The sequence below is a fragment of the Python bivittatus genome, unplaced genomic scaffold (genome assembly GCF_059951505.1).
Source record: "Python bivittatus isolate LINGU-HERP-01145 unplaced genomic scaffold, Pbiv_v1 ctg000610_np1212, whole genome shotgun sequence".
NCBI lineage: Eukaryota > Metazoa > Chordata > Lepidosauria > Squamata > Pythonidae > Python > Python bivittatus.
This window is the reverse complement of record NW_028277088.1, coordinates 365,668-393,634: the sequence shown is the minus strand read 5'-3', so window position 1 is coordinate 393,634 and position 27,967 is coordinate 365,668. Positions and strand designations below refer to the sequence as shown.

The 27,967-nt window shown below is 57.4% G+C and overlaps 2 protein-coding genes across 2 annotated transcripts; one reads left to right on the top strand and one right to left on the bottom strand.

Moving 5' to 3' along the window:
* The first annotated feature begins 9 nt into the window (after positions 1–9).
* LOC103049514 (uncharacterized) lies at positions 10–27,681 on the top strand. Its single transcript, XM_088150509.1, has 25 exons — positions 10–243; positions 6,086–6,248; positions 6,793–7,041; positions 7,622–7,717; positions 8,003–8,137; positions 9,604–9,789; positions 10,038–10,199; positions 10,311–10,457; positions 11,998–12,201; positions 12,781–12,954; positions 14,103–14,261; positions 16,022–16,150; positions 16,806–16,967; positions 17,666–17,818; positions 19,100–19,252; positions 20,434–20,598; positions 20,929–21,090; positions 21,176–21,337; positions 22,013–22,177; positions 22,672–22,932; positions 23,174–23,485; positions 23,764–23,940; positions 24,900–25,073; positions 26,262–26,426; positions 26,826–27,681. The coding sequence occupies exons 1-25, from the start codon at positions 10–12 to the stop codon at positions 27,668–27,670; spliced, it is 5,094 nt and encodes a 1,697-aa protein (XP_088006635.1). The 3' UTR covers positions 27,671–27,681.
* Positions 303–1,788, bottom strand: LOC148214543 (uncharacterized; the record flags this gene model as incomplete). The annotated part of the gene is made up of 2 exons (XM_088150083.1): positions 1,710–1,788; positions 303–1,426 (listed from the first exon to the last, which is right to left on the bottom strand). Coding segments are annotated over exons 1-2 (1,203 nt in total), but the record flags the coding sequence as incomplete, so codon positions are not given.
* Positions 27,682–27,967: the final 286 nt, after the last annotated feature.

The window sequence follows — 27,967 nt, the reverse complement described above, 5'->3', positions numbered from 1 at the left end:
GGCGGGGAAATGCTCGCCCGCGCAGCACCTTTCCGGCAAGGACCGAGAGCCCGGACCGAGAGCTCTGGGGAGAGCGCAGCCCCGGGAGGGATCCGGAGCAGAGATCGCGCCCCCCGGTCTTCTGAGCGCGGTCCGTCGGAGGCGAGCCGCGTTGGTCGAAGGGGCCAGAAGTCGCAGGGCGCCCGGGCACCTTCCCGGCTGCCCACTCCCGCTCGCGAACGCTTCTGCCCAGGAATCCAGTCGGTGAGCCGCGAAAGCTGCCCGGCCGCCCTGCGACCTTCCGATCTCCATCGGGACGGGGGGGGGGGGCGCTGCAGGGGCGGAGGACGGGCCGGCGCCGTTGCGGCGGGGGCCCGGGTGCGGGCGCATCCTCCACCGCAGACGAGGCGGCGTCTCCGGACCGCACGGGGCGGCTGTCGGGAGAACAAAATCGGGGAGCGGGCCGGGGGGCTCCCTGCGCCCCGCACGAAAGGCGGGCGCAGAGCCAGGGGACGAGGCCAGGCGCGGCGCCGAGCGCGAGCGGCCCCCGGATCGGCGCCCCCCGCCCGGCTCGAGCGAGGCGCACCGGCCGCAGGAGAAGCAGCCCCTCCGCCGCCTCGCTGCGCGCCGCAGCCTGGCCCGGAGCCACGCGCCGCCGCCGCCCCTGTCCGGAGCCCGGGCACAGGGGCGCGCCGGCCGGCCAGGCAGCCGGCCAGCTGGGCGGGGGGCGGGGGCGGGGCCACCTCGGCGGAGGCCGCTGGGAGTCGTAGTCCCCGCGCCGGGAGCGCCGCGGAGCAGCCGCGCCGAGGAACTGCGGCTCCCGGGCAGGCGTGCGGCGGCGCGGGCGGAGCACCTCCGCGAAGCTCTCCAGCCGGCGGAACCCGCGGCGCCCCAGCCGGCGTAGCGCGCAGCCCCGCGGGCGCCGGGCAGGATGGGCCCGGGGCCCGGGCGGGCATCGCCGGCGGAGGCGGGCGGCGGCCGGGCGGCAGCGCCGGAGGCTGCGCGCCGGGTAGGGCTGCTCGCCCCGGGGCCGCGCTGGCGGGAGGGCTGCGCTGCGGCTCGGGCGGCTCCGGGGCGGCGCGGAGGGCGCGGCGGGGCGAGGAGGGCGCGGCGCCCGGACCTTCGGGGCGCTCGGCGCTCCTCGGGCGCCCTCCCCGGGCGTGGCGGCGGCTCCCCGGGCAGGGCGCGGTCCCCGGCGCCGGGGCCCGTCCGAGAGCCCGGCGGGGGCGACCTGGGCTCGGCGGGCCTTTCCCGGGTCCTGCCGCCCCGCCTCGGCCGGGCGCCCGGGCAGAGGCAGCGCGGGCGGGGGAGCGCCCGGCCAGCCGGGGCTGGGCGTGCTTGGACGGGAGGCCACCAGGAAAGCCCGCGGCAGACCGGGCTTTCCAGGAAGCCACGTCCCGGGGTGGAGGTCGGCGGGCCAGCCGGCCTCGCGTTTCTCCGGGCCGAGCTCAGCCCCTTAAGCGCGCCGGACTCCGCAGGGCAAAAGCGGTCCGGCGAGGTCCAGTCCGCGCCCCAGGAGAGGGAGGTCATTCTCCGAGCTGGACTTCCTCGGAAGCCGCACTTGCTGCGTTGCGACTCCGGGAAAAACCCGCCGGATCGCGGCCTCTGGCCTGGCTCGCGCGGTGTTTGTGGTCATTCCAGGAAGTTGTCCGGTCGCTCCGGGGGCAGGTGTCGTGTGCACGCGCCTGGGCGAGGGAGTGCTTTGCGCGGCTTTTCATCGGGCTGATTACCTAACGTGGTGTCCCTGAAGGGCATTTGCACGCCTCTCGTTCCCGCCGAGCCTCCTCGCTTCCGGACCGGGTTCGACATGCGACGGGTCACTTGGTCGTGTTAAGGTTTGCCGGAACCGAACGGCCGCCCCGCAGTCTTCCTCCCAACCCCGTGACCCCCTCCTGGGGCTTCCGACCGAGGGTCTGCTGCGTTCCTCTGGGCTGGGATAGACGCGTCGACCCCCTCACCGCGGTCGCCTCTGTGGGGCTTCAGCATCCACCCTTTCAATGTGTCAGGAACCGACGCACCGCATTATGAATCCGGGGCAACAGTAAGGCGTTTGCTGTGGCCGGTTCTCAGATGGACAACTGAGGTGACAAAATTTTAACTAACAGAATCATTGTGGAAGGAAACGGAAGTTAGACTTAGATGGAGCGCTTTAGGCAGTGTGACCAGGAGTTGGGATTATATACTTTTTAGTTTTTCCCCATCATTTTGTTTGATGCCTTGGGTGGGATGCGCTCCAGCAACAGGGATTCCGTGTCGGGACCTTGGCATCCAACTGGGGTGGCTGCCTGCAATACTACCCAATGCGTGTCCTGTTCCCTTTCCTCTTTTGCATCATTAAGGCCTGCTATTAATTAGCACGATTTCAGCTGCCTTGTCTTCAGTCCTGAAAAGTGAGGGGTTTACGGCTGCAAGGGGGAGGGAAAACCCCACTGATTTGTAGTGACCTACCTTGGAGAGGCAGTAATTTGAGTGGAAGTATCTCCACTTGAATGGAAAACTTTTTTCAACTCTCCCCTCCAGGGGGAAATTTCTCTTTCCTGCCTCCTTGGCCTCAGAATTTGGAGTGAGATCAAGTCTCTTCCCTTTTTTCTGTGACAGGTCCGCTAAGCCTTCCGCAACCTTGTGCAGTCCAGATCTCTTGGCAGTGCAGTTCTTAAAATTGTTACGGTACTATGAGGCTGCTAATTTGTGCGAGGAGGAGAAGGAGGAGGAGGAGGAGGAGGAAGAGGAGGAGGAGGCGGCGGCGGCTAAGCTCTGGAAACAATTGGCTCTTCCAAAGATGATGCCATCCTGTGCCCTCCACTTAGCTGACCACGGTCCCAAAGAAAGAATGAGGAATCAGAGGTCGGCAGGCAGAAAACAAGTGTTGAGCTCGTCCGAAGGGGTGTTCCTGGGAACTTGGTGCATAAGTAGCCAGGTCAAGTAATCTGGAAGATTCTGGGTGCAGAACGCCTGCTTGGTGCCCCAGTGCAGTTGGGTCCGGTGCCAGCCGGGTTTCCTCTGACGGCTCTTCAAGGGGCTTCAGAACTCTTTGGCTGCTGAGACGGGAAGGAGGCTTTCCCTGCTTTTCCTTCTCTGATCCCGTGATGCCGTTCGCTTCATACTCATTGACTGTCGGTATCGCATTCATTTATGGACCACCCCAAGATTCCACAGTGAAAGGCAACGAAGCCCCTTGAAGCAGAGGACACCAGAAACGCCCGACCTGCTCCCAACCCCGAGGCCGGAGGAAGACAGCCCAACCCCAACAAGAAAGGCCAAGGGAGGCCGAGCTCCGGGAGATGGGCTCTCCCAGCCCTGGAGGATCCGTTTTCATGCCAAACACACTTTTTGCAGCATACCTGATCGTGCTAAAGGCAGCCGTGTGACTCCGTCTACGCATCTTGCCAAGCCACGATCGGTTGAGCCCGTCCCAACACACTGGGCTCGGATGTCACCCTAAGCCATAAATGATGGCTGGCAACCCAGAGTGCTTGGGTTCATACAGCACCTAAGCCAAAATCAAGCAAGAGTGGGGAGGAGAAGGTGTGAGTTCAGCCCCCGCGCATCCTCCCCTCCCCTCCCCTCCCCTCCCCACAGCGTGAATCACTTCTCTGCCAGATGAAAGAAAAGCACTTCCAAGGAAATTCAGGGCAAGGACTGCGTGCCAGTTAGATGGGCTCTTTGTGAACTGTGATCCCTTGACCCCCCAGGAGAGACATTGGGGCTCCTCCTGATTCCCACGGCAAGCCTGCCTGCAGCTGAAACGTTTGTCTCTGCCCAGCATCATGAAGAGCAGCCGCCTCCCCCTCCTCCCCACTTTCCTTAGCCTTGTTTTTCCCTGAATGGTTGTTCCTCCTTGGTGCACACTAGTTTTTGTTTTTTGTTTTAATTATTATTATTATTAAGTCTCCAAAGCCTCTATTCTGCAGAACGTTTTTACCTTAACTTTCTATCATGGATCAATACTCAGAGACTGGCCGTAGCAGTTTTTATGAGGTCGTCAAGTTAAAAATCTTAGGATGGCAGAGAGAGCATAGAAAAATCATGTTCATTGTTTCGGGGTCATTTTTTTTAAGTCAGTGGAATTTATACGATGGCTGGGGGATTGATTTCGAGCCTTGCCCTCCATCTTTGTCACCATGATCTGGGGAACTGGGAAAAAAGTTGCTTCAGTTTCTGCTGAGATTGCTCACAATCTGCACTTGACCTTTGCTTGCTGGTTTTGTCACCTTTCCTTGTTTCAAAGAGCCAGAGGACTGATCTCACCTTCCTGCCCCCCCCCCCGTTTTCAAAGTCCAGATGGTGCTGCTGGATGGAGTTTGGGCGAGCCGACGTCCAGATTCCCTTAGCTTGCAAGGGTCTCTACCTCTGAGGACAAGCTGCCCGTGCTTTGTGGCTGGCAAAGTCCATGGCTGATCTTAGTATGGTTTACAAGGAGGATGGTGGAGAACCGCAGAACACGAGAAGGCCAAGGTCCTCTCAGTCCAGCATTTCATTTTCCATGGTGGCCAATCAGGGGCCTGTCTGGTGCCAAGAGGCAGGGGATGCTGACCTAACGGCTCCCATCATTTTTGTCCTCCTGGTTTTGGAGACATCTACCCCAACGCAGCAGGCATCCAGGGGTCTTCCAAGACTGACAGGCCTTGACAGACCTATCTGCCAAGTGTTCAGGGCTGTCCCCAAGTCTTGTGGCCGTGAATCCCACGGGCCAGCTGTGCCCTGCGTGGAGAAGTGCTTCTTTGGTCTGTCCTAAATCTCTTCTCATCAGCTTCATTGGATGACCCCTGTTCCAAACAACTCCTAATTTTGGGCTACCATAGACTGACCTGGCTCTCCTCCCACAGTGTTTAGAGTTGCCCGAGAATCTTGTTTAAATATAAAGGGGCTTGCAAAAAATTGGTTTCATGTTCTGCTTGCTCCTCTTCCCCCTCAGACTCCTGGTTTCAAAAGCTGGATCAATTTAAACTCCTCTCAAAATAGAATGTGAAAACAATTGTGGTTGAGAAAAAACAAGGTTTATAATGTTCTGTGGCATACTTAGGTTTCCTTTAGCTTTTAAAAACTCCTATCGAGAAGCTACCGTACAGATTAGCTTTCTCCCAGCTCTGCGTCCTCAAATTCTTTTATCCAGATGTGGTATTTTGAAGAAATCCTGTTTTCCCTTTCATTTTGATTAAAAAGGAACTGAATGACGGGTGGGTGGGGAGATGTTCCCTCCTTTGCATGTGGTAGTTTGGGTTTGTGGATTTGAATGGGCATTTCGAGAAGTCATAAACTAGGAGTTTATTGGAAAGGAAAGAAAGCATCAAATCGGACTTCAACATTTCAAGTCCACTTTCCTAGATTGGAAGGCCCTCCAGACAGTCACTCATGCCCTGGTCCCCTCATGGCTTGACTACTGCAATGCGCTCTACATGGGGCTGCCCTTTAAGACTACCCGGAAGGTTTAACTGGTCCAGAATGCAGCGGCGTGGGCAGTGAGGGGCATGGCTTGCTATGCGTCAGTATGCCCCTGTAACCCCTCTGCAAGCTGCACTGGTTGCCAGTTTGCTTCCAGGTGTGATTCAAGGTGCTGGTCACTGTCTGTGAAGCCCTACATGACATGGGGCTGGTTTCTTGAGGGACCACCCATGTCCCATAGCATCTGCCTGGCTGATTTGATCCAGCAGGGTTGGCGCGCTCCAGGTTCCTTTAATTCAACCGTGCCATCTATCAGGATCCCAGAAGCACGCCTTCTCTGTAGCAGCGCCTGCCCTTTGGAACGAGGTGCCCCCTGAGATCGAGATGCCCCACTCTGCTGTCGTTTCGAAGAGCCCCGAAGAGCTGGCTCTTCGCCCCGGCCTTTGGCGAGGGTGGGGCGGGTCTCCTTGTTTTCCATCTTTCATTCCTGTCTTATGGTTCTCCTGTCTTGCTGCTGTTTTATTTGTGAACTGCCCAGAGTCGCCGGGCATTGGGTGGAGTACAAATTTAAATCAATAAACAAGAAACCGAAGCCTGGAGTCAGGCCCGGGAAAACTTGCCCAGAACCGCTCAGTTGGGAAGCGCCTCACTTCCGGGCTTCCTCGATGGCGATCCCGGGCGATGGCCCGGCCTGGCTCACGCCTGTCTCTTGCTTTGGGCACAGGCACCGAAGGGGGCCCTTCCCACCGCCGGCGCTCCAGACGAGGTGACGTTTGAGGATGTGGCCGTCGGCTTCTCAGCGGAGGAGTGGTCCCTGCTCGAAGGCAGCCAGAGGGACCTGCATCAGGAAGTGATGCTGGAGATGCGCTCTTTGCTGCTTTCGCTGGGTGAGGCCCCTGGGGACCCTGCCTCTGGGCTCTGCTTCTCCCTTCTCCCTCATCTGTGATAGGGGTCCCGTGGAAGAAGCGGCCTGGGGTGGCTCAGGGATGCTGATTTGTTTTGCTCAGCCTTGGCCGTGCCAGTGGCCGGAGGCTCTCCCAGGAGTTAGGAGGGGTGGTTGGGGACCGGGCCCTGCTCTGCGCTGTGGCCCCTAGAGAAGTGCCGTGGTGAATCTTCTCAAGAAAGAAAACACAGGAGGAGGAGGAGGAGAAGTCCGAGCAGAGGACAAGGCCTTCCTTCTCCCACCCCTCTCTCTCTCTGCCTGAAGTTGCAGCCTCTCTTTCTTGGAGAGTGAAGGACGGGGTGTTTCTTGACCCTGCTTGTTTTGGGCCTGTGTTTTGAGTTGGTGGGAGTTCAGGCCCCCGACGCCAGACCCGAACCCTTCCTGGGCATTTCAGGCCGCTGGCTGCCCCACTGAACTCGGGAGCCTTCCCTCCGCTGGTTGTGGTCCTTTCTGCAAGTTCTTCCCTCTCGTGTCTGATTTCTGAACAGGTCATTCTGTCCCCACCCTGGACTTTTCCTCCTTGATCTGCCAGCCAGAAGGGACCGCTGAGAGCCCCAGCCCCGCCTGGGGAAGAAGGCTGCCTTTTGCTGCAGGAAGGGACAAAGCCCATTGTAAGGAGCCCCTTTCTGCAATGGGACAGACTAGTGAAACAGAGAGGCTGCAGACAGGATCCCATGGGGGTGTGTGTGATGCGCTTGACTCTTTGAGCGCTGCTGAAGTACATCTTCTCGCTAAAAGTAGGTTAAACTGGGGGGAGGGCTGCCCAGCCATTCCTCACCCAGCAAGGTCCTCCTTTGGCCATCTTATGGACTTTCTGAACAAGGGTCCAGGGCAAGGAGAGGTGGTTGCCTATAGATTCCGGCCACGTGATGCTGATTTCCTTACCCTGCTGGGCCAGGAGTGTTGGGGGGGGGAGGGTTGAATTGTTTCCTTGGTCTTGGCCCTCTGCTCTTGCCCTTTTTAATGGGGTGGGAGATAACGGTTAGCCCCACTGTGGAGACCAAACCGAGAAAGCAACTCTACAAGAAGGCTCAAACTACCTTTATTAATATTGGCTTCAGTAACAGAATCTTGCAAGTCTGACTGTGCTTCCCCCCCCCACTTTTATACTCCTGTGAAAGAGGGAGGTGTCTGTATGAGTCACGTATACAGTACCTTCTTTTGCACTTAAGCCATGCTTTTTCCCTTGTCACTTGGGCAACGGATCTGGCCTACCTCTGCCGAGGTCGCCTTCCTTCCTCTCTACAAGAGCATTGATTAAATGTGCCACACCAGTGCGTCCTTAGGCTGCCGGTGGTCTCCCTCTCCCCGCTGCAGGTGAAGAGCCCCCTTTTTCAGAAGACGTGGAACGACTCTGGAAGCTGGAACAGGACCCGGCAGAGGAGCACCTGACCGCAGCCAGCAGTGGGGAGGGTAGGAGTGGGAGGGAGCCAGGGTGATGTTTCTCCCTGCCAGCCTTCCCAAGCCAGGATGGGTGGGGGCTGGAGTGCCCATGGTTCTAAGCCTTGGGCCGTTCTGGGTGGGGATTCTGGGAGTTGCAGTTGCAGCACCTCTGGAGGGCCCAGGGCTGGAGACCCAAGGATTAAGGGTGAGGCCACTTTCTCTGTGAGAGCTGGCCAGCCCTGTGACCGCGTTTTGGGCAGAATCCTTTTCCCCGACTGTTCTGACCTTCCTCTTAAGTCGCTCTTTCCCCCACAGGGAGGGACCAAAGCAGCCACCATCTTTGTGCCCTCATGAAGCTGGTGAAGGAAATCCCAGAGTTCCTCTGTGGGCACGCCAACGCAAGCCTGGACCGAATCACGCCTGCTGGGGGTAGTGAAGGCAGCGGGCACGGTGAGTGCCTTGGCTGCCGGGCTGAACCTTTGGGCAGGCTCCGTTCCCCGCCCCCGCCAAAGGTCCCATCCTGGCCGGGCAGGTTCCCTCTTGGAAGACCTACGATTTGGCCATTCCCGGGGGACTACAGCTGAGCGGCCGGGATGCATTCGGGGGTCCCGGAGCCAGGCAGAGGTTCTGAGCTGATCTCTTTCCAGTCCAATGAAAATTGTGCGCGCACCCGGGGAGGTTCTTGACAGCTGTCAGGCTGAGGATCAGCCACGAAGCGTTTGACGGAGGTGGAATTTTCAGGAGAGAAATGAGCAAGAGGCAGGGAGCAAAGCCGAGTGAAAGGAATCGGATTCATCATGCGGGGAAAAAGGAGCTGAGCAGCATCTCTAAGCCAGACGCGCTTCCCAAATCCTGCACCAAGCTGCTGATGCCAGAGGAGTCTGGAGGATGCTGTTATCTCATGCCAGGAGATGCCACCCCCCTTGGCCGGCGTCCTTGATTTGGTTGCCAGAGCAGAAATGGGACCGCCTTCCAGCACCAGCCAGATGTGGACCCAGAGGCGTTGGGCTGAAATGTCTCTGCCATCCAACGCCCAGCCACCCTCACTCTGGGAAGAGTCCGCCTCGCTGCTCTTTTGCAAGCGCAGCAGGATCGGTCCCCCTCACCCGCATCCTTGCGCAAGGGAAGAGCGAAGTGCAAGCAAAGTAGCTGCGTTTCTCAGCCTGCTGTGGCAACGTGCAATTTGGGAAGGTTGCCTGGGGTATCCCAGACTGGGAGCCGGGAAAGATCGCCGTTTCACGTTGCGTTAAATAAGCCTCCAGTGTTAGGTTAAAATTTATCTGTTCACCAGATTTGAACTCTGTGGTTTCACAGAATGACCCCTTTGGTTTTAATTGTTTCTAATGTTTTGCCATTTCTTTTTCTTCCAGCGTTTTCCCACAGGGGCAGGGTCCGCTTTGTGGCTGCCACTTTTGCAAATTATTCATTTGCTTTTCAATGAAGTACTTCCACTTCGGATTGTTTTACTGATGAAGAACAGACAAAAACTTTAAAATCCAAACAAATAAATAAAGGGGACCAAGGGGGAGTGGCACAAAGTCACTCCGTGAGGTTCCGTGGCCGAGGGGGACTTGGACCTGGGTTTGATCCACTGTTTCCAAAATGCATCTTCCGTGTGAAAAGAAAAAATGAGGCTGTGGTCACATACATTGATCTTCCTCCTGAGCTGAGAAGCACAGGATTGAACTGTTAATCATCAAAAGCAGCGGGGGGGGGGGATCAGTTTCAGCCCTTAAAGCTTCTTGCTTGTACTTTGCTCCCAGGTCAGAAGGAGTTGTTAGCCCCCCCCCACGCACGCACACATACCCTGCCCCAATTCAGGAACCCTCTCCCTGAACTTCTCCGAATGGTGGAAATGCCGTGCAGATTTAAAGGGCGGCTGTGGGCATCTGTGAGCTTCTGCTCTGTCTTTCCAGCTGGTCCTGCGGTGCAGATGAAGAGCCCCCCCTGCTTTAGCCGGCAAGGAGCCTTGGCAGACTTGGTCTCCCTGAGCCTCTCCAGCCGGCCTGGCACCCCGACCAGCAGCACCGAGGGAGAATGGCCGGAGCCCAGCAGGCGAGGCACGCTGGCCCCCTGCGCCGCTCAGGGACTTAAGGGAGCAGGTTGGTCCTCAGCTGGCATGGGCATGAGATGCCCCATTTGGGTGGGCTGCTTTCGGAAGTGGCAAACAGCAACTTCTTCCTGTACAGAAGCAGGCTCTGGATTGCACAGGCCTCTTCACCCTGAGAAATTCATTCTGCTTGGCGAGGCGTCCTGTGCAAATCAAAGGCTTGCATTTTCACGCTTGCCTTGAAACGGGCCCACGTGTGGTCATCCCTTGCTAGTTTTGCCTCCCTTCTTGCCGGTGCAGACGTGGCGACCCACGCAGAGCCGGCTGCTGAGGAGAACCTGGCCAAAGGGCAGCTTGAGGGCGAAGATGGAGTTTTCCCGCAGCGGCCTCGTGTCTCAACAGAGTTGAAGGGCAGCCCGCAGACTGACCCAAGGCTGCAGCTCTGCCCCACAGACGCCGACGGTGAGTTTGCGGCTGGGTCTTCCGGGAGCCCCGTCCCCTTCGCCCGGCCCTTCCGCTGCCAAAGGGGGCCAGCCGGCCTTCTCAGCTACGGTCAGTTCAATCCCCTTGCAGGGACGGCCGGCGAAACCACAGAGAGGACGCTGGCCTCTAAAGGCCGGACAGGAGGCAGAGACCAGCAGGACGGGGCTGTTCCTCTCTCAGCCACAGATCGGGACCGGGATCAAGCCCCGACAGGAGCTGGAGAGCGTTCCCTGGAAGGTACAGAGCAGCTGCAGAAATGTAATCTCAAGGCCTGCCTTGTGGACGATGGCCACTGCCTGGAAACTTATTTATTCGTTATTTATTTAATCAAATTTTGAGGCCACCCAACTCCCTAATGACTCTGGGCAGCTTATGCATGAAAACTATACAAATAAAACATACAACACGTACAGTAATGCATAACAAAATCATTTTCAGTGCAAACACGGTTATCACTGTCATCCTTGCCCGCTTGAAGATGGGTGGACTTCAACTCCCAGAATTCCCCAGCCAGCCATGCTGGCTGGGGAATTCTGGGAGTTGAAATCCACCCATCTTCAAGCAGGCAAGGTTGATCACTGGGCATGATCATTCCGTCCCAGGCTGGTGGCCTTCTCTGGGGTAGCAAAATTTTGCCACGGAGTAGGTGACTTCAGGATTTCTCTTCAGCTACCACAGAATGTACATAAAATTCTTTGGTAGAACTGGGAAGATTTTTTAATAAAGACTGGAGGATCATTTGTCTCAAATCAGTATAAAAGGCACAACGTAAAAAAATCACACTGCATGGATTGAGTCCCATCACCCCCGATCCACCTGGGCACTGGCTCTGCGATCCTGGAATTTTAAGGGATTTGCCCTCTGGGACGGCTGGCACGTAAAGGCCCCTCTCTAACCCGAATGCATGAGAGAATACAGATGTTTTGCAGAGCTGAAAGACCTCCTTGGTCTTCATCTCGATCCGTTTCAAGCAGCCGTCCCTGCTTGTAGAAAGAAGCATGTAACCTTGGAATAGCTTATGAGAGGTGGTCTTTTAGCTCACTCTGAGTTTTGTTTTTTACAAGAGTTTTCTAGCAGGAAAGAAATCTTTCCATAACAATCTCCTTTTCCGGGGCGTGACTGAGCTTGCCTCCCGGTTATGGTGGATAGAGATGCTTTTTCGGAGAATATGACTCGGACATCTGCCTCCCCCTCCCATCCCTTTCGTTTCCTTCTCTGTTGTTTGCTGGACCGAAGAAGTGCAGACGGTCTTGTGCGTGGCTGTTTTGTTCACACTCCCCTGGCATTGTGGGTTGCGTAGTCTTTAAGACCACCCGGCTGCGTTCACATATTCTGGTGCCAAGGAAAAGGCGGCTTGGAGTGGAATCTTGGCTGAGTGAGAAAGGGAGTTTGCAGAGTTCTTGGTTCAAGCCAAGCTGGCCTGTAAACAGAAAAGCTGAAATGGGGTGTTCGGGGTGGGGGTGGGCGTAGAAATGGGTGCCACTAATAAGGAGGTCGGGCCCTCATCCTCTTTATGTTATAATCAGGAGCCTCTGCAAGGGGCGGTGGTGGTCAGAAGTCAAGGTGGCGTCCGCGACCATGCCGCCCTAGCCCGGCCCCTGCTTTAAGGGTGTCAGGGACACGTCAAAAGGGGACCGGATGCCATTTTGACTTCTTTGATCCCCCTGCAGATAGCCCTGGGGTAATGTCCTGCAAGTTTCAGTAGTCGGTCTTTAAGGTCACCTGCACACCCTCCGCCTGCTGACTTGGGGTGCCTCTTTGACCCCTTTGGGTGAAGATCTGCCTCCTGCAGGTCTTGGCTGTCTGGACCGGGCTGGTTCCTGGAGGGAAGGAGGGGCAGACGGGCCTGTTTCCCCTGGCGCTTCGCGGAGCATCTCTTGGCCTGGCAGCGGATCTGAGGAGGGGAAGACGGTGCCCGAGGCAGCGGCTGAGCGAGAAGCTCCAAGCAGCGCTTGCAAGGCTTCACCGAAGTTGGTGCCAGGTTTGTAATTTGTAAACACGGACGGGGACGAAGGAATTAAGCTCATCTCTGATTTGCAGCCCCGTAGGCTGGCCGGGAACAACCTCTCACCCGGGCTGCAGCCCCGTTCCAGAAAAACCGTCCCATTTAGCCTCCTCAACTGAGAACAGCCCCCAGTAAAAAGGGGTTTTTCCATTGCCTGCTCTTTGATCCGTTTCCAAGTCGAGATGCTGAAGAGCAGACTCAGGACCTCTGGCTGCAAAACAGATGTTGCCCCCCTGCCTCAGTCGTTGCCTACAAGTTGTTGGGGCGAATTCTGCACCAGAGAATCACTCTTCTTTCAACAGATGGCATTATGCTGCATCCCCCAGAGCATGTCGATTTGCTTTCCGATGTGCGATGCATCTCTGCTCCTGGGCATTTGCAATACTCTGGCCAGGGCAGGGAGGCCGAAAGGGGCCACAGCTGGAGGGGGCAGCGACGAGGCTTGTGGATCTGGCCTTGGGGTCCTGGCAGGGGTTTGACCTTCTCTTTCAGAGGAGCGAGGCTAACTTGGTTCGCCTGTAAGCTGAGCTCTGCCACGCTCTTCCTCTCCCGTAGAAGCCACGGCAGACGAGAAACCACTCCAGGGGTTGCTGAAGTGCCTGAAGGAGCTGATTATCCTGCAGCCCTGCCCTGCCCACCCAGCACCCCGCAAGCCTTCCACAGGGAGCCGGCAGCAGGTCCCCGGGGGCCGGCAAAGGGAAGGCAGGAGCAGCTCACTGCCCGTCCAAGGTGAGTCTGGATCTGGTTTGACCCCCCGGGCACCTTCCACTTCTTTTCCCCGAACGTGGATTCTCCTCTGGCGCCTCCTTCCTACCCTGGGTTCTGGGTGGTGTCTCCTACTTGGAACTGGCATTTCCTGTGGCTCCTTAGGAAAGATGTGGCAGAATCGCTGATCCGAGGAACGCTGGCTGGATGGCAGGGGAACCGGATGCGCTCGGGAGAGCCTGCCCAGACCTTGACAGCGTCTTGAGCCAACCGGCTCTTTCTGCCAACCAGCCTTCACCAACCCAAAGGCCTCCTGTTCCCAGACCTCCCCTGCCCACATGGCCATCACAGGGAATCCTGGGAGTGGAAATCCACACATTTGGAGGAGAGGCAGCATGGGGAAGGTTACTCGAAAGTAAATGGGCCCTCAGCAGACACCTTTGAGTTACAAACCCTTGTGGCCAATGGTCCGTGCATTTTGTTATAACGGGTTCCCTGCTGTATTGTGCAGTGAAAGCCCTGTTTGGCTCTATGGGAGCTGGTCCGACTTTAGTTTCTGGGTATGCAAACTAAATTCACTTATGTTTTCCTTATATACAGGTAACCCTTGTTTCACAACTGCCTTGCTTAGTGACTGTTTGCAGTTACAGCAGTAGTGAAAACATAACTTTGCGACCAGTCCTCACATTTACGACCTTTGCAGATCTGTAAAGCAAAGGGAAGCTGAAGTCAGATCGTAAGCACAGTTGTGGTTTCACTTAGTGACTGCTTTGCTTAATGACAGAGTTGCCAGTCCCAATTGGGGTCACTAAACGAGGACGACCTGTACGTAGAAAACTAAGCCATTACAGAGAGGGAGAGAGCTCCTGAGACAAGAGTCTGGTATGATCTATTTTCAAAAGTTAGCTTTTTTCCCCACGGGATCAGCAAGATGCCTGTTCCATGCATAAGGCTTAAGCCAGTTTTACAGAGTTGCTGAGGTACCGGCGCGTTTTATAAAAGCGTATGAGTGTGTTTTTTAAACAACGGAGACCGTGATCCCGTGCCGGCCAGAACAAATTATTTTCAACTTTTCCATGTCGTCCCTGTTGGAATTAAGGCAACGGGTTTCCCAATCAGCTTTTACCTCTGAATGCCTAGATTTTAATTTCTCCCTGTTGTCCTTCCTGCAGTTAAGACGGAAGCTTCCACAGAAGAGCCGGGGGTCTGCCCCCCGAGAGAAGGATCCGGCCCTCCTGCTGCATCTTGGGGGCACACTTCCCCCTCCCCGGCTGAAGCGAGCAGGAGAGCGAATTCCCCAGGCCGGAAGGAGGGCGCCCGCTTTCCTGCAGGTACGCTACGGCTCGGCCTCCCCGACCCGCAGCCGGCGAGCGGTCCCACGGCTGCCGACCGCAGACCCCGTCTTGCTGGGTGCTGTTCCCTCGCTGCCTGGGGGCTTCTGTAGGGAAGGGGTTTTTCCTTTCCGTCCTTCTCTCTGGAAAAGCCAGAACAATGTCGATGAAGTGGAACAGCACCCCTTGCCTACCCTTGCACTGGGCTTAAATGACGTGCCAAACCCCAGCCCTGGTTTAGCAAAACGAACAGTGGCCAGTGAAATCCACAGCGGGTGGCTTAATGCGGTAGTGGCCTGGTTCTCATAACACGTTGAGCCACCAACTGTCCAAGCTTGTGCTAGCTTAGTCAAGGTGCCTGGGTGTCTGAGGTTGGCAGGGCGGCCAAAGGACATGGCGGGCATAATTTTGTAATGTTTTTGAAAATCTTATTAGTGAACCATAAGAGAGTAAACAAGGATAATTAATCAATGATAATACACTAAGAAAAACTGCATTGTTTCTTTAGGTGTGATCTTAGGACCCGCGGGGGTCCCCCAAGACCCTCCCAGGTCCGCGAAATCAAAATTATTTGCCAGCCTATGTTGAAAAGTAATATAATCTTAAAGCCCCTTCAAGCAATTGTGAGAAGCAGTAGTGGCAGCAAATCTATCAATTTTTCATTTTTAATACAGTAAATATCGATAAGTAGAATCCACGCAAAAAACTCTTTTTTTTTTTTTCCTCTCTCTCTTTCCGGGTGCTCCTTAGAAAAAAGTTTAAGAAACGCTGCCTTACAGGGGTTCAAATGTGCTTGTAAGGGGGGGAAAAAGGAGAAAAGAAAAAATGAGATCCATAGGAGAACCTAGAGAAAGAAAACGCTCCATCTTCTCATTTTGAGAACGTGAAGACATCTCGAAAGTTGACAAGGAACCCATATCTTGAATCCATTCCTTAACATAAGAGGTGTTATTTTTTCCCATCTACGTAGAATAATTCTCGGGTTTCTCTTCACAACGTATAAAGCACCGTGGTGCAAAGGTTGCCACTGCGTGGTTTCTTCCCAGCGGGTGGCAGCGCTTCGGGCTCGCGGGCTGACCCAGAACGTTTAGTGCCGCGAAGAGAAAGCGGGTTTAGGCCTGGCCCTTCCCTTAAGGTTGGGGTGGTGGTGGTATAATTTAGGGCAGCAACTCGCAATGTGCTTTGCTGGACGCGGCTCAGGACTGCATTTGCACAAGAGGCTGGACTTCATTCGGGTTAACCTGGGTTAGCTCTGTTGTGGCTTAGGGGCGGTGGGGCGGAGCCGGGCTCGTTCATTAGTTGATGGCTCTACTAAATGAGCTGCCATCTGGTGGGACAGGCTGCCCCATGAAATGATGGGTTCTCGGCCACCAGCGGTCTTCCAGCGGAGGCTGGAGGGCATCTGTCAAAATAGCTGTAGAGCAGTGTTTCTCCACCTTGGCCGCTTGAAGACGTGGGGACTTCAACTCCCAGAATTCCCCAGCCAGCCATGCTGGCTGGGGAATTCTGGGAGTTGAAGTCCCCACGTCTTCAAGTGGCCAAGGTGGAGAAACACTGCTCTAGAGGATCTAGCCCTGAGCAGGGGTTGGACTAGGCGACCTCTGAGATCGCTTTCAGCCCTCCGATCCCGTGAACGGAATAATCCAATAAGCAGGCTAAGTGGGAGTTCAGCCTTGGGGTCTCCCTGCTCTTGAGGCTGCTGCTTGGGACGTCTCCCTTGGCCTGCCTCGGCTAAGGCTGGTGTTTCCGGTGGTCTGCAGTCAAGACGGAGCAGGTGGCCAGCAGCCCCCCAGGTCAGGACCCGGAGAGAGCCACCGGTTTTGCCGTTGTCCATGCAGGCGGAAGCGGGGAGGGGGCCCCGGACGGACCCGGCACCCCGGCTGTTCGCGGTAAGCTTCCTCTTCCAGGCATGGCTGATTTTGTTGCTGGGTTTCATGCCCCCTTGAGGCACGGGGAGAGGTCCGGAGGAGGATTTGCAGCTGGGGAAGGGCAGGGCAGGGCAGGGCAGGGCAGGGCAGGGCAGGGCAGGGCAGGGCAGGGCAGGGCACTATTCAAAGACAGACACCACATGCAAAATGTCTTGGCTGCTGGAAACCGCTGGGTGTTTCAGGCAGGACTGGGAAGTTTTCTGGGTCCAGTGACAGCAGTCAAGATCAGCCTTCCTTCACTGAGCATCTTCACATGTCTTGGAATACAAAGCCCATCTCTCCCAGCCATGCTAGTTTGTGTATTTATTAAATTTGTATGCCGCCCATCTCCCCCTTCCGTTGGGCGTATGGAAGGGCTGTCAGCCAAGACAGGTGGGGGAAGCCGGTCGTGTTTTGTCCGCACACAGCTGCGGTTCTGGGGCCCTGGGACCGCGGCTTCCCCGTCCCCCTTCTCCTTCTGGCTTTGCCACCTGCTCCGCTTCCGGGCCTTGATCTGAGCCGGGGAGGAGGGCTGGCGAGTGGGGCGGGCAGCCGGGGGGGGTGTCGGGGAAGAGAGCAGCCCCCTCCGCCGCCTGCCAGCCCCTGGAGCGGAGACCCCTTCTTTTTACTTCCCCAGTTAAATCCGAGGCGGCGGCCGAGGAAGAGCCCCCCCTGCAAGGCCGGAAGGACGTCGTGGAAGAGAAGGGCTGCCCCCACTTTGGCCTTCCGAGGAGTGGCTTGTCTCTCGGGGCCAGAGAATCCGGGTCCAAGCTGGGGCTCTGGGTCCCGTATTCGGCCGGTGAGGCAGAGACCGCGGAGGGCAGGGTCTGGGGGCACGTCCGGGGTGGGGAGGCCGCCGTCTCCATCCCAGAGTCTTGCATTCTCTGCTTGAGTGACGCATCGTGTGCGCGCGTGTTGGTACACGAGGAACAACAGAGGTGGAGATGTGGAGAAGGACGGGGCACAAATGCATGTGCCGAGTGGGCTGGGGGAGTGAAAAAAAAGCCAAGTTGACCGCCCCCGCATGCAAGACAGCAAAGCCGGGGTGGGATGGGAAACCTGAGCTGAAACACGGGGAGAGGGAATATCGGGGGTCAAACCAAGATGGATGGAGGCACACACAGTGGCAGGTGTGAGAGGAAGCAGACCGTGATGGGAGTTTCAGTCATAGGAACTCGAGAAGGGAAGCCAAACCCAGGCAGATGCTGGAGAGAGGGGAGAAGAGAGAGCAGGAGCTGGTCCAGATTTCTCCTGCCTCTGCCCAGCCTGGGGGCCATGTCTGGGTTCGCCTGGGGCCCCATAGTGAGGGACAGTAGGAGAATCTCCCTCTGCTTCCCAGTTCTCTTCCCTCCAGGCCGGGTCCCAGCCGTGGCTGTCTGATGGAAGCCCCACTGACGCCACGTGCCTCATCCTGGGTTCTGCTCCTGCCCCCAAAAGAGGCCTTCAGCGAGCCCTGAGCCCTCCTTGTTGAGCTGCCCTTTTCTTCTTCCTACGCAGACTGGAGCCCAGCTACCAGCCCTCTCCACGGGTTGCTGAACTGCTTGAAGGACATCCCCGTCCCCAGACCGCTTCCTTCCAAAGTCTTGGCGGGCAAGAGAGGAGCAGCGGGGGAGAAGGAGAGGCGAAAAGGGGGAAGAAGAGGAAGGATCGGTAGGCCTGGGGCTGGGGAGGAGATAGTTACGCTGGCTCACACTCGAACGGACTAGGTGGAACGTATACCGAGGCCCATTCTTGCTCAGAGCTCCAAAGTCCAGCACCAGCCATGTGTCTCACTCTTCCCCAGACTGGAGCTCTCCAGATGTTGCGTTAGAACTGCCGTCATCCCCATCCAGCAGGACATACTAATTGGGCATGATGGGAGTTGTTGCCTAACCTACGTATCTAGAGGAAGAAACTGAGTAGTTCTTGGGGGCTTCTTCCACCAGCTGTGGTTGGAGTCGTGCTCGGCTCCTCCATGGATCATGGCCAGGAGGCACGTGGCCTTCCGCCTGGCCTTTCTTCATGTCAGATGACATCAAACATACAACATTGTTACCCAAGTGATGTAATGCATGCCATGACATCATACGAATGATGTCACAGTGCGCATGGCATCCTTGTGGCCTATGATCTTGTTCTGCCTTGACCTCCCTCATCTCCAGCGTCTAAAGGGAAAATCCAGGATCCTTGGGACGCAAGGATCTGATATATTTAATCTGTCCAGCACCAGGAGCAACGGCTCTGGGTTCAAAAAGAACTTTTTTTGGTTTAAATTATTAGCTTAAGATGCCAGAGACGCCATTTAGGGGTTTGAAGAACACTCTCAGCTTCAGGGATGTCTCCTGAGGCTTTCGAGAGGCATAATATGCATTTTTAAATCTCCAAGGCTAGTAGCATCCGTTGATGTCTGCGGGGGCAGCAGGGCTCATGGCAAAGCGTGCATCACCGCATCATGATGCGGATTCTGCCTTTTTGTACTTGCACACAAGTCCTCAAGTGCCAGAGCGTGCTCTGTGGTGCCCCAAGGCACTTTGCTCAGGACAAGCCTGGTCGTGTTCCTAGTACGTTGCTTATCTAAGGTGGTGGGCCAGCAAACCTTCACAAAGTCCAGTCACTGGCACATTTCTACATCAGAGCATATAAAAACAGCTGCTTGCCTGTCTGTCTGAGCTTCACACGCACAAGGAACTGAAATGACTTCTCAAGGAGGCCTGGGAGATCTGATGGAAACCAGGTGGCTCTAACCCTTGGCTCTGCAGCAGAGAGCACTCAAGCTGCCAAGCGTCCAAGCTGAGCCCAGATTCAGTGGGGCTGGTCCTTCAAATGCCTTTGGGAGCAGCATCTTAAACTAGAGTTTTAAGCAATCATGCTGGCATTGCTAGGTTCCTTCTAATGGAGGACAGCACCCGAACACATTGTCTGCCTCTGCTTCCTCTCCTTGTTTCTTGGCAGGCCCACCTCCCGGTGCTTTTCTTCCACAAGGACCAGAAGCTGGCCTCGGGGAAAAGCCAGCTCAGCAGCCTCTCCTGCCCCTTGGATATACCAACGGCACCCGTGGGAGAGACCCGGGATGGCAGAAGTTGGAGACCACGATGGTGCAAGAAGGTCAGGAGGCGCTGCTTGCTCCATAAACAATACGAGGCTTCAAGCTCCAGTTCCTTCAATGGCCTGTTGGACTTGGAGGGTTTGTGAAATAAAACCATGCAGGGACCGAGCAAAGCCGTTGTGGGCGTCGGGTCCCTTGCCTGGGAAGAGTCATGTTCTCCAAGACCCGGAACAGCTCTCCAAACTCTGGGGGCCAAACCTGGGCTGTGTTTGCTGTGCTCAAGTGCAAACTTGTCAACCCATCTCTTAGACTGTTTATGCAAACTCGGTTTGGGTGGTCAGTGTTTCATGAATTGGTGGGGTCTACAATGGTTTCACAAGGGCACCTCCTGAGAATGAATCTCCCGATGCCTTCTTAAAAGAAGTTGCAGGAACGAAAACCCCATTTGGATCAGGAGGCAGAATTTAAGGTTATTCATCTGTATCTTGATCCCAATTGTAACAGTCCTTCTCCCCCCACAGAGTTAGAGTTAGTATTTTCAAGGATGGGGGATCAACCTTGGTTTGCTTGTTCAAGCTGGCTCTTGGGTCCCACTTCCAGGTTGGTCTTCCATCTTGGGGGGCTGGCTGCGTAGGAACACTTGCTGCCAGTAAGCACAAGATCCGTGTTTTTCAGTTCTCTCTCTTGTCTTGGGGGCTGATGCTCGATTTACTTGGGCGATGGTCTAGAATGCTCTCGTAGGTGTCTGGCAGAAGCCACAGTGATGTGGTGTGTGCCATGGCACCCTTGTGCAGAGGACTCAGGTTGCGGCATTTGCACAAGGGTGGCATGACGCAGTGGCACCTCTGTTCCCCGTTGCCTCCCCCAGATGCTCTGTTAGACCTACACAAATGTCCAAAAATTAATCCTTTGGGTTTGGAGGCCGGCCCACGAGAAAATGGTGTCACGGTTGCTTCACATCTTTGAAGGGGAACTTTGTTCTGAAGAAAAGGCCTGCCCGTAGAGTTTGTCTGGGTGGTCTGCTAGATATCTAGCCTACCTTTTTTCCAGGAGCGATTGCCCCTTCAGCCTTTTTCAGCCTGTGAGGTAGGCTGGGCTGGTTGCCCAAAAGTCACCCAGGGAAGTTCCGTTCTCGAGAGTGGACTCGAGCCCCCCTCTCCCCAGCCCTAGCCCCGCAACGAAACCGCTGTGCCTCTTGGCTCCGCAACGATGCTCAGCCTCTGTGCTCTGTGACCCACAGGTCTTGGCATCCCTTTGCAAGGCCAGGAGGGGGACCTGAAGCAGCGTCTTCCGAGCGCACAGATGCAGCCCTGTTCCCCCGCCGTCAGCTCTTCTATCAGCAGCTCCCCAGACAGGCTTCCCTGGTGGACTCCAGAGCACAGCAAATGGAGGAGGAAGGAAGATGGTACGATCCCACTGGGGCCTGGGGCAGTGGGGTGGGCCCTGACCTCTGGGTGGGCGTCTCTTGGCGGAACAGCTCCCTTCAGCTGAGGCTTCTGGTTGCGATCTCCAGCAGGCAGCAGTCCTTCCCCTCCTGCAGACAGCCAGGTAGCCCTCCATGGTAGGTTGGCTGCCAACTCAAAAGTTGCCAAGGTGCCTGGTAAACCCTGATGCAGCAGGAGGGAGCATCCAGAACAGTGGGTTTTCGCTGCCGGTAGAGGGAAAAAGGAAGGCCCCAATGCCAGACATGGTTGGCCAAGGCAGCTTGGCATCTTCACCTGCCTATTTTCTGCAGAGCTTGGCCAGGCCCACAGTCCTTTGCAGAGTCTCAGGAGGGGCTTGAAGGAGCGCCCATTGAGTTTGCACAGCCAGGCCTCTTCGCCAGCCACCAGCAGCTCCCCCGACGGGCTCCAAAGGTGGACGCCAGAGCCAACACAATGGGCCAGGAGAGAGGAAGGTGAGAGGCTTAGAGGCTCAGGTCTGATGGGGTCCCAGTTGCCAACTTACATAAGGACTTGTATTGGCCTCCCCCAACTCCATAGGACTCGGTCAAAATAGCACCCCCCTGCAAGGCCTGGAGAAGTGCTTGAAGGACATTCAGAACCAGCGATGGTCGCCAGCCGTCAGCTCCTCCCTCAGCAGCTCCCCAGACCGACTCCGCCAGTGGACACCAGAGCCGGTGCAATGGGCCAGAAAGGAGGAAGGTGAGAGGCAGCTCTGTGCCCCGCCCTCCCCAGTGGAGAGCTCTGGCCATGGGGAAAACGGTGCTGGAGATGGTCCTGTAGGCTGACCCCCGTGGGCTGGCGGGAAGGGAAGGATTCTGTGCAGCTCAGCTGCCCTCCAAGTCTAACCAGCTACCTATTTAGGGCTGAGCCCTGTTGCTGTGGCACTGAATCCCTGCATCGGGCAGTGCGGCCATCTGGATTCTTCAACTCGGGGGTATCTGTGGGGGAACAAAACAGTCAGGGTGGCAGCCATAGCTGTCTGCTCAAGTCCTGCCCTTTTTGACCCATGGAAGTATGTTCACTCGAGAGGAGGCTGGCAGCGCCTGCTGGAGCATCCTGGGGGAGGGGGGATGAGTGCAGTGGGCGCTCTGCCCGACAGACTCACGCAAAGCCATTGGCAGAAGATTCTAGGACCTTTCATGGCCATATCAACGGAGAGAGGAGGACCATCTTACTTGCCCTTCCATTTTTGGGGGGTCTTGCCTGACCTCCTTTGATCTTTTTTCCTAGCTTTTGCTTAAAAAGGAGAGAATGGACAGAACGCAAGGGGCCACATAAACAAATTGCATAATTTATTCCCAAATAAAAGGGGACGCTGTGGGTTTGCGAACGGTGTGTTTCAAACGATAGCAGCAACTTACTTTCTGCAAACAGGAGCAAGTCCCCTGGGGATCCCACCCCTTCAGGGCCTGGAGAATTGCCTGAAAGAGATTGCCCGCAGCAGAGACTTCCTTCCAGACGCCAGCCCTGCAGGGCGCAGCGTCTGTGCTCAGAAACAGCAGGGAACAGAGGCCGAATCACCGAGACCCTGGCCAGGAGGTAAGAGGAAAGGCTGGGAGGAGTCTTGGTCTGGGAGGTTGACGAGAGCTGGGCATAATGTTCTGCCCGGGCATCCGGCCCTCCGTGATTTCTCCTGGCCTTCTCAGGAGAATCGACGCTGGGTACATAGGCGGGAAGATGGAAATCTGATCTCCTCAGTGGATGCTCTCAAGCAGCCTCCTGCAGCCCTCGTGGCGCATTAGACTAAGACTCTCTTGTCTGCAGTGGCAGGGAACTGGGAAACCCAAAGGAAATTCTGGCCAATGAATTTTTCATTAATAAACAAGAGAGACAAATTAGAAAGAAAAGAAGGTGGCTAGAAGATGAAGGAGGCAGTTTACAGCAATGCAGTCGGAAAAGTAAGAGTTCTTTGTGTGCCAGGGCGGACCAACTTTTTGGAGAGGACAGCTTGGCCCGGTTTGATACCATCCAGTGACCCAGCTTCGGCCTCATTTTCAGAACTGACGGAGGCCTGCTTTTCTCTTTCTCTGCAGAGAGCCTTCTGCAACAGTGTGCCCCGAGCATCTCTGCTTCCACATCCATGGAAGCAGCTGCCGAAAATTCTCCCCTCCACAGGCTGATGAACTGCCTGAAGGAAATCCCCACGCAAAGGCCAAGTTATCTCAACACACCAAGTGTGTCGTCAGCATCGTCATCCTCCTCCTCCTCCTCCTCTTCCTCCTCCTCCAGCTGCAGTGAAACTGAAAGGGACCAGCAAAGCCCAGGAAGTACAGCGTGGTGGGACTGCAGCCAAGGTTGGCACCAGCTGCCAGATGGGCCTGATATTGGGCCTGGAGAGGCACTGGTGTTTAGAGGAGTGAAAGTGGGAGGTTCCTTTTGGGGAGAAGACTGTTCCAAAATGAGTCTCTTGAGGCCAAGACCTTCTCTCAAGGTCACAGGGAAAGGGAAGGGGTGATACGTCAGAGGACGGCGAGCATGAGAGATGAGATCTTCCATCTTTGACACGTCCAGTTATACAGTTTCTGTACTTTCTAGACATGTTCCAAGGATCCGAGATGGATGCCCTTGTGGGAGAGAAGGTGACGATGGAGTCCAAGAGGAAGCATCCATCCGTTCACCATCCTCCAGAAGAGGAAGAGAGGTTGCCCTCCACACAAGAGTCCAAGTTTGTTGATGTGGGTGATAAGGCACCCTCTGCCTCCCTGCTTGGCAACCTGGAGAATGATGCGAAGGACACGGTGGTCAAACAGATGCTTTCCTCCAGGGACCCTCCTCTTTGCTCCAGAGCTCAGCAGGATGCGACATCCGGGGCATCCGAACCAAGGGATGATGGGGCACCTTCTGCACGTATGTAAGATGGAGGTGACTTCTTATGACACTGAGTTGATCTCTTAGGGGACATAAACCAGGGTTTTGGGTCAGAACCTGTACTGGGGTGGGCGGGTTGCTGGAGTGCAGATTCCTTTGGAAAACCTCAGCGGCCCTGAGGGTGTAACCAAGAAGGTGCATTCTGCATGGCAGCCAAAGTGCAGGCGAAGTGAGGAATCATCTCTGAGACTTGTGGTGCCAAGCACGGCAGCAGCTCGTCCTGTGTGCTTCACTGGAGTTCCTTCCTTCCGTTGCAGCTCTTGCAGACAAGATCTTTACCCACGAGCTGCAGAAAGGCCCAAGAGACCTAGCACTGGTCCAGACCCCAACGTGTTCCAGCATGCCAGCCCCCGAGTCCCCTGATAGGACGCCCGAAGGTGGCACAGACTGGAGTCTGGCGGAAGCACAGGTCCAGCCGCAGCCTGGCCCTAAAGGTGGGCAGCCTCAGCTGAAGAGGGCCGCCCTGGCCAGCCCAGTCGGCCCCCTTTTTATCGTTGATCTCTGACACCGATTTGCTTGCTCCCTACTCAGTGGAGTCCAGGCAGCCTCCAGTGTTAGAACCAGAGCAGGGCATATAACAAAAGCCGTGGCTTCTCCACTACTGACTTTACGGAGGGGCCCCTGTTCCCAAAGCCCCGTGAGGATGGACTGTTTGCACCCCCTTCCCAAGGGGGGGGCATCTTACCCTGGAGGGCACACTGAGCAGGCTGCCTTCTTAGGGGCCTTGTTGTTCTTTGTCTCACGGGGGTGGGTATCCCCAGCCCCCCCACAGCCCCACTGCATGCAGATTCTACTGGGAGCAGGCGGTCTGGCTGGGTGAGGAATCGCAAATGCAGAAGTCCTTCCTTCGGGACCAGCACGGAAGCACTTCCCAGCCTTGTCCAGAGCCATCACCCTCCCATCTTCTTGGATGCAATTTCCAAGCTAGAACCAAGGGAATCTGGAGGTGGCGGCTGCCAGACCAAGACCATGGCAAGCCCAGATAAACATCCTCCCTTCCAAAACGTGGCATCATGACTAATCAGGCCAGGCCTGCCAAAGGAGGTCTGGACAGGACTAAAGCCTTAGACAGGCAGAAGGCCTTCAGGGAGAGCCTGTGGATTCAAAAGAAGGATTCGGAGGGAACGGAGGGCAAGCAGGGCAGAGACTAGAGCAGGTAGGACATTGTGCAGGGAGACTTGCCAGCTGTACCTGCAGTGGCCCCGAGTGCAAAGCCTGCTCCCCTTTTGGTGGGAGAGGGTGCCAGTGTACGGCACAGTGGGCGAAGTTTTCTGGGAACGGCTTGGTGAGGAGAGAGGGGGCATTAATTGGAGTCTGTCGCCAGGCAGGAGCACAGCTCGCAGCCGGTCTTTCTGCATCAGCCAACTGCAGGTTGGTCTCTCTCTTTGCCCAGAGGGGGGGACAGAGAGCAGCCCCCTCCAGGGCCTGCTCAGGTGCCTCAAGGAGATCACTTACGGGAGCACCAGCCCCTGCAGCCCTCCGGCCAGGAAGAGGCCCAGAGAGTTGAGGCACGGGCAGCCGCAGCCGGAGGAGGAAGCGGCTGATTCCAAAAAGAAGTCCTGGGAAGGTGAGTCTCGCCGGCCCTCGTTTCTGCACCCTGCGCTGGGCAACTGCCAAGCCCTTGAATCAGACGGTGAGCTGGAGGCTGGCTTGGGAGAGCCCTGGGACTGGTGTGCCTCCCGGCCTAGCTGATGGGGAAGACGGCTCCCCCGAGGTTCGTTTTTGGCCCCTAAGGAAGCGCGGCAGCGGCTGCCAGGAGTCTTCCCAGAGAAGAAGACTCTGGATGTCAGAGACGATCCTCTTGCCGGGGTGCAGCTGTTGGATGGAGATGAGGGGATTGGTAATCCAGCACATCTTGGGATGGGTGCCGGGCTTGGGAACACTGGTAGAAGGGGGATCAAGATCGTGTTCCCAGCAGGCGCCCTCCGTGTTCTGGCTCCTGCGCCTGTCGAGTCACAAGCAGGCATCTTAGCAGCAGGTCATTCATTCATTCATTCATTCATTCATTCATTCATTCATTCATTCATTCAAATGTATTATAGCCGTTCAACTCAACCAGCGATGGGCGTGGCATTGCTTCTGGCGGAGGACAGGAGAATAAATCTCCCCTCTTAAAGGGGGTTTGCAGTGATGAGACCTGGCTTTAGGGCCAGGTTCAGCTGGAGTCCCAGACAGCGATGCTCTTTCAGTTCTGCTCTTTGAATTTGTTCAAAGGCTCACCAAGGGTGATGGGGCTGTTTACTTCTGCTCCCCAAACTTGGGGTTGTAGCTTTGTGAAACCTCTGACAATCTTCCACATGACTATAGGCTTTTAGGATATGATCCGAACAAGTTACTTCTTGAGTAACTTCTCTTTCTTGCTTTGCCTAATCCACTAACCAACGTGCAGGCTATAGAAAAAGTTACCTGTTGAAAGCCACCATGCTTGAACCAAGGTATGAATGCAAAGGCCCCATATGTGGCAGGAACCCAGGCCACAGGGCTTTCTTCTGAAGGCGGAGGTGCAGCCTCTGCTTCTTGCACCCTGTAGGGCAGTTTCTCAACCTTGGCAACTTTAAAATGTGTGGACTTCAACTCCCATTCTGGGAGTTGAAGTCCACGCATCTTAAAGTTGTCAAGGTTGAGAAACATTGCTGTAGGGTAATTCAGGTCATCAAGAGCTTAATCGTATTTGGCTTTGATCAACCCAGGGAAGTATTTAGGGACAAACAACCCTGTCAAGTTAACCAGACTGGGTCTCTCTGTGTCTAAATAGGAGCTGTGCCCTCAAGCCCTGCAGTCTGTGGCGTGGAAACGTGCCCCCAGCGGAATGGCCATGCATGCCCACTGAGCACAAGGTCCTCTGCGCACAAGCGGGACCCTCCAGGGAGGAGCAACTCTGCCTCGCTCAGGACGGGAACCAAGAGAGCGCCCGCAGCGGGTGAGGCGAGAGACTGAATGCAAGCGGGGAAGCGGGGTGGGCAGCCGGCCTCCCCTTTGAGCCCCTGGCCAGGCTGAGGCCCATGGCCACGTGCTGGGGAAGGGGGGACAGGAGCCACCGGTAGGGGAGGGTCCCGGATTGTGGCGGCTGCTCTGGAGCGTTTTGCCCATTCACGGGAGCAGCAGGCAAAAAACCGGCGGGAATGGCTGCCAGTTGAGTGGGAGACATTGATGGGGGGCGACTGCTGGGAGAAGGGAGAGGTGGAGGGAGGGGGGCTTAAAGCGGTCTGAAGGAGAGGTGGGAGGAACCCAGATGTTCAGACCGAGCAGGGTCCTGCTCTGCAAAGCAGGTCTGCCGTGCGGCAGGGGCTCACCCCGTTCTCCCCTTCGCCTTCCGCAGCGAGGGACGAGGGGGGCCCGGCCCCGGGCGCCGCCCCCGCGCCGGACGACGCAGCGCAGGACGCGCCCCGCAAGAAGAGGCGCCCCGGCCCGCGCGCGCCCTCGCCGCCGCCGCCGCCGCCGCCGCCCTGCAGCTGCGGAGGCGGCCCCCCGGGGGGCGCGGGGCCGCTCCTGTCGAAGCAGCTGGGCCGCCTGGCCGCCGACGTGGGCGCGCTCTGCCGCGACCTCTCCCGCCTGCGGGGCCACGTGCTGGGGCTGGAGCGGGAGGCGCGCGGCCGGGCGCTGGAGCTGGCCGCGCTGCGCCTGGAGAACCGCGGGCTGAGCAGGTACGCGCGGCGCCTGGAGGGCCGCTGCCGCGCGCTGGAGACGCGCTCGCGCCGCCACCGCCTGCGCCTGCTGGGGCTGCCCGAGGGGGCGGAGGGCGGCGACGCCGCGGCCTTCCTGCGGCGCGCGCTGCCGGCGCTGCTGGGCTGGGGCGCGGCGGCGCCGGCGCTGGAGGTCGAGGGCGCCCGCCGGGTGTGCGGCGGGGGCGCCCGGCAGCCGCCCGGCAGGCCGCGCCCGCTGCTCTTCCGCCTGCCGCGCCCGGCGGACAAGGCGGCGGTGCTGGAGGCGGCGCGCGCCCGGGCGCTGCGCTACGCCGGCGCGCGGGTCTCCATCCTGCCGGACCGGTGCGCCTCGCGGGCGCCGTGGCGGCGGGGCAGCGGCTGGGTGGCGGGGCTGCTCTTCGGGGCCCCGCCCGCCGCCTGGGGCCGCGCCGCGGAGCCCCTGCCCGGCGAGCGCGGGGGCCGGGCGGCGGCTCCCTCCCGGGGGCCTCGGGGGGGGGGCTGCGAGCCAGGCGGCCCGTGAGGCGGCGCCGGGGAGGGCCGGGAGAGCCGGCGGCGCTCGGCAGGGGCTGCTCGCCGCTCCGCCGCAGCCGGGCAGGGGCCGCCCTCGCCCGGCTGGACGCCCCGGCGCTGCGTGGCACGGGGGCGCGGCGCTGGCCCGCCGCGGGGCGTCAGCCCCTCCTGCCGCTTCTGCACAGCTTCTTGGCAAGGCGGGGGCAGCGGTGTCCGCCCCCTCCTATGGCAGGCCCGCCCGCTGCGGCACGGGCATCGTACAGCAGCCGAGAGGGGCCCTGGCGGAAAGGGCCCGGATCCCGAGCGC

Excerpts from the sequence above, each read along its gene's own strand:
- LOC103049514 (XM_088150509.1), top strand. The coding sequence starts at position 10 with ATGCTCGCCCGCGCAGCACCTTTCCGGCAAGGACCGAGAGCCCGGACC. Across the intron at positions 8,138-9,603 it reads TAGTGAAGGCAGCGGGCACG|CTGGTCCTGCGGTGCAGATG; the intron begins GTGAGTGCCTTG and ends CTGTCTTTCCAG. Across the intron at positions 12,955-14,102 it reads CAGCTCACTGCCCGTCCAAG|TTAAGACGGAAGCTTCCACA; the intron begins GTGAGTCTGGAT and ends TCCTTCCTGCAG.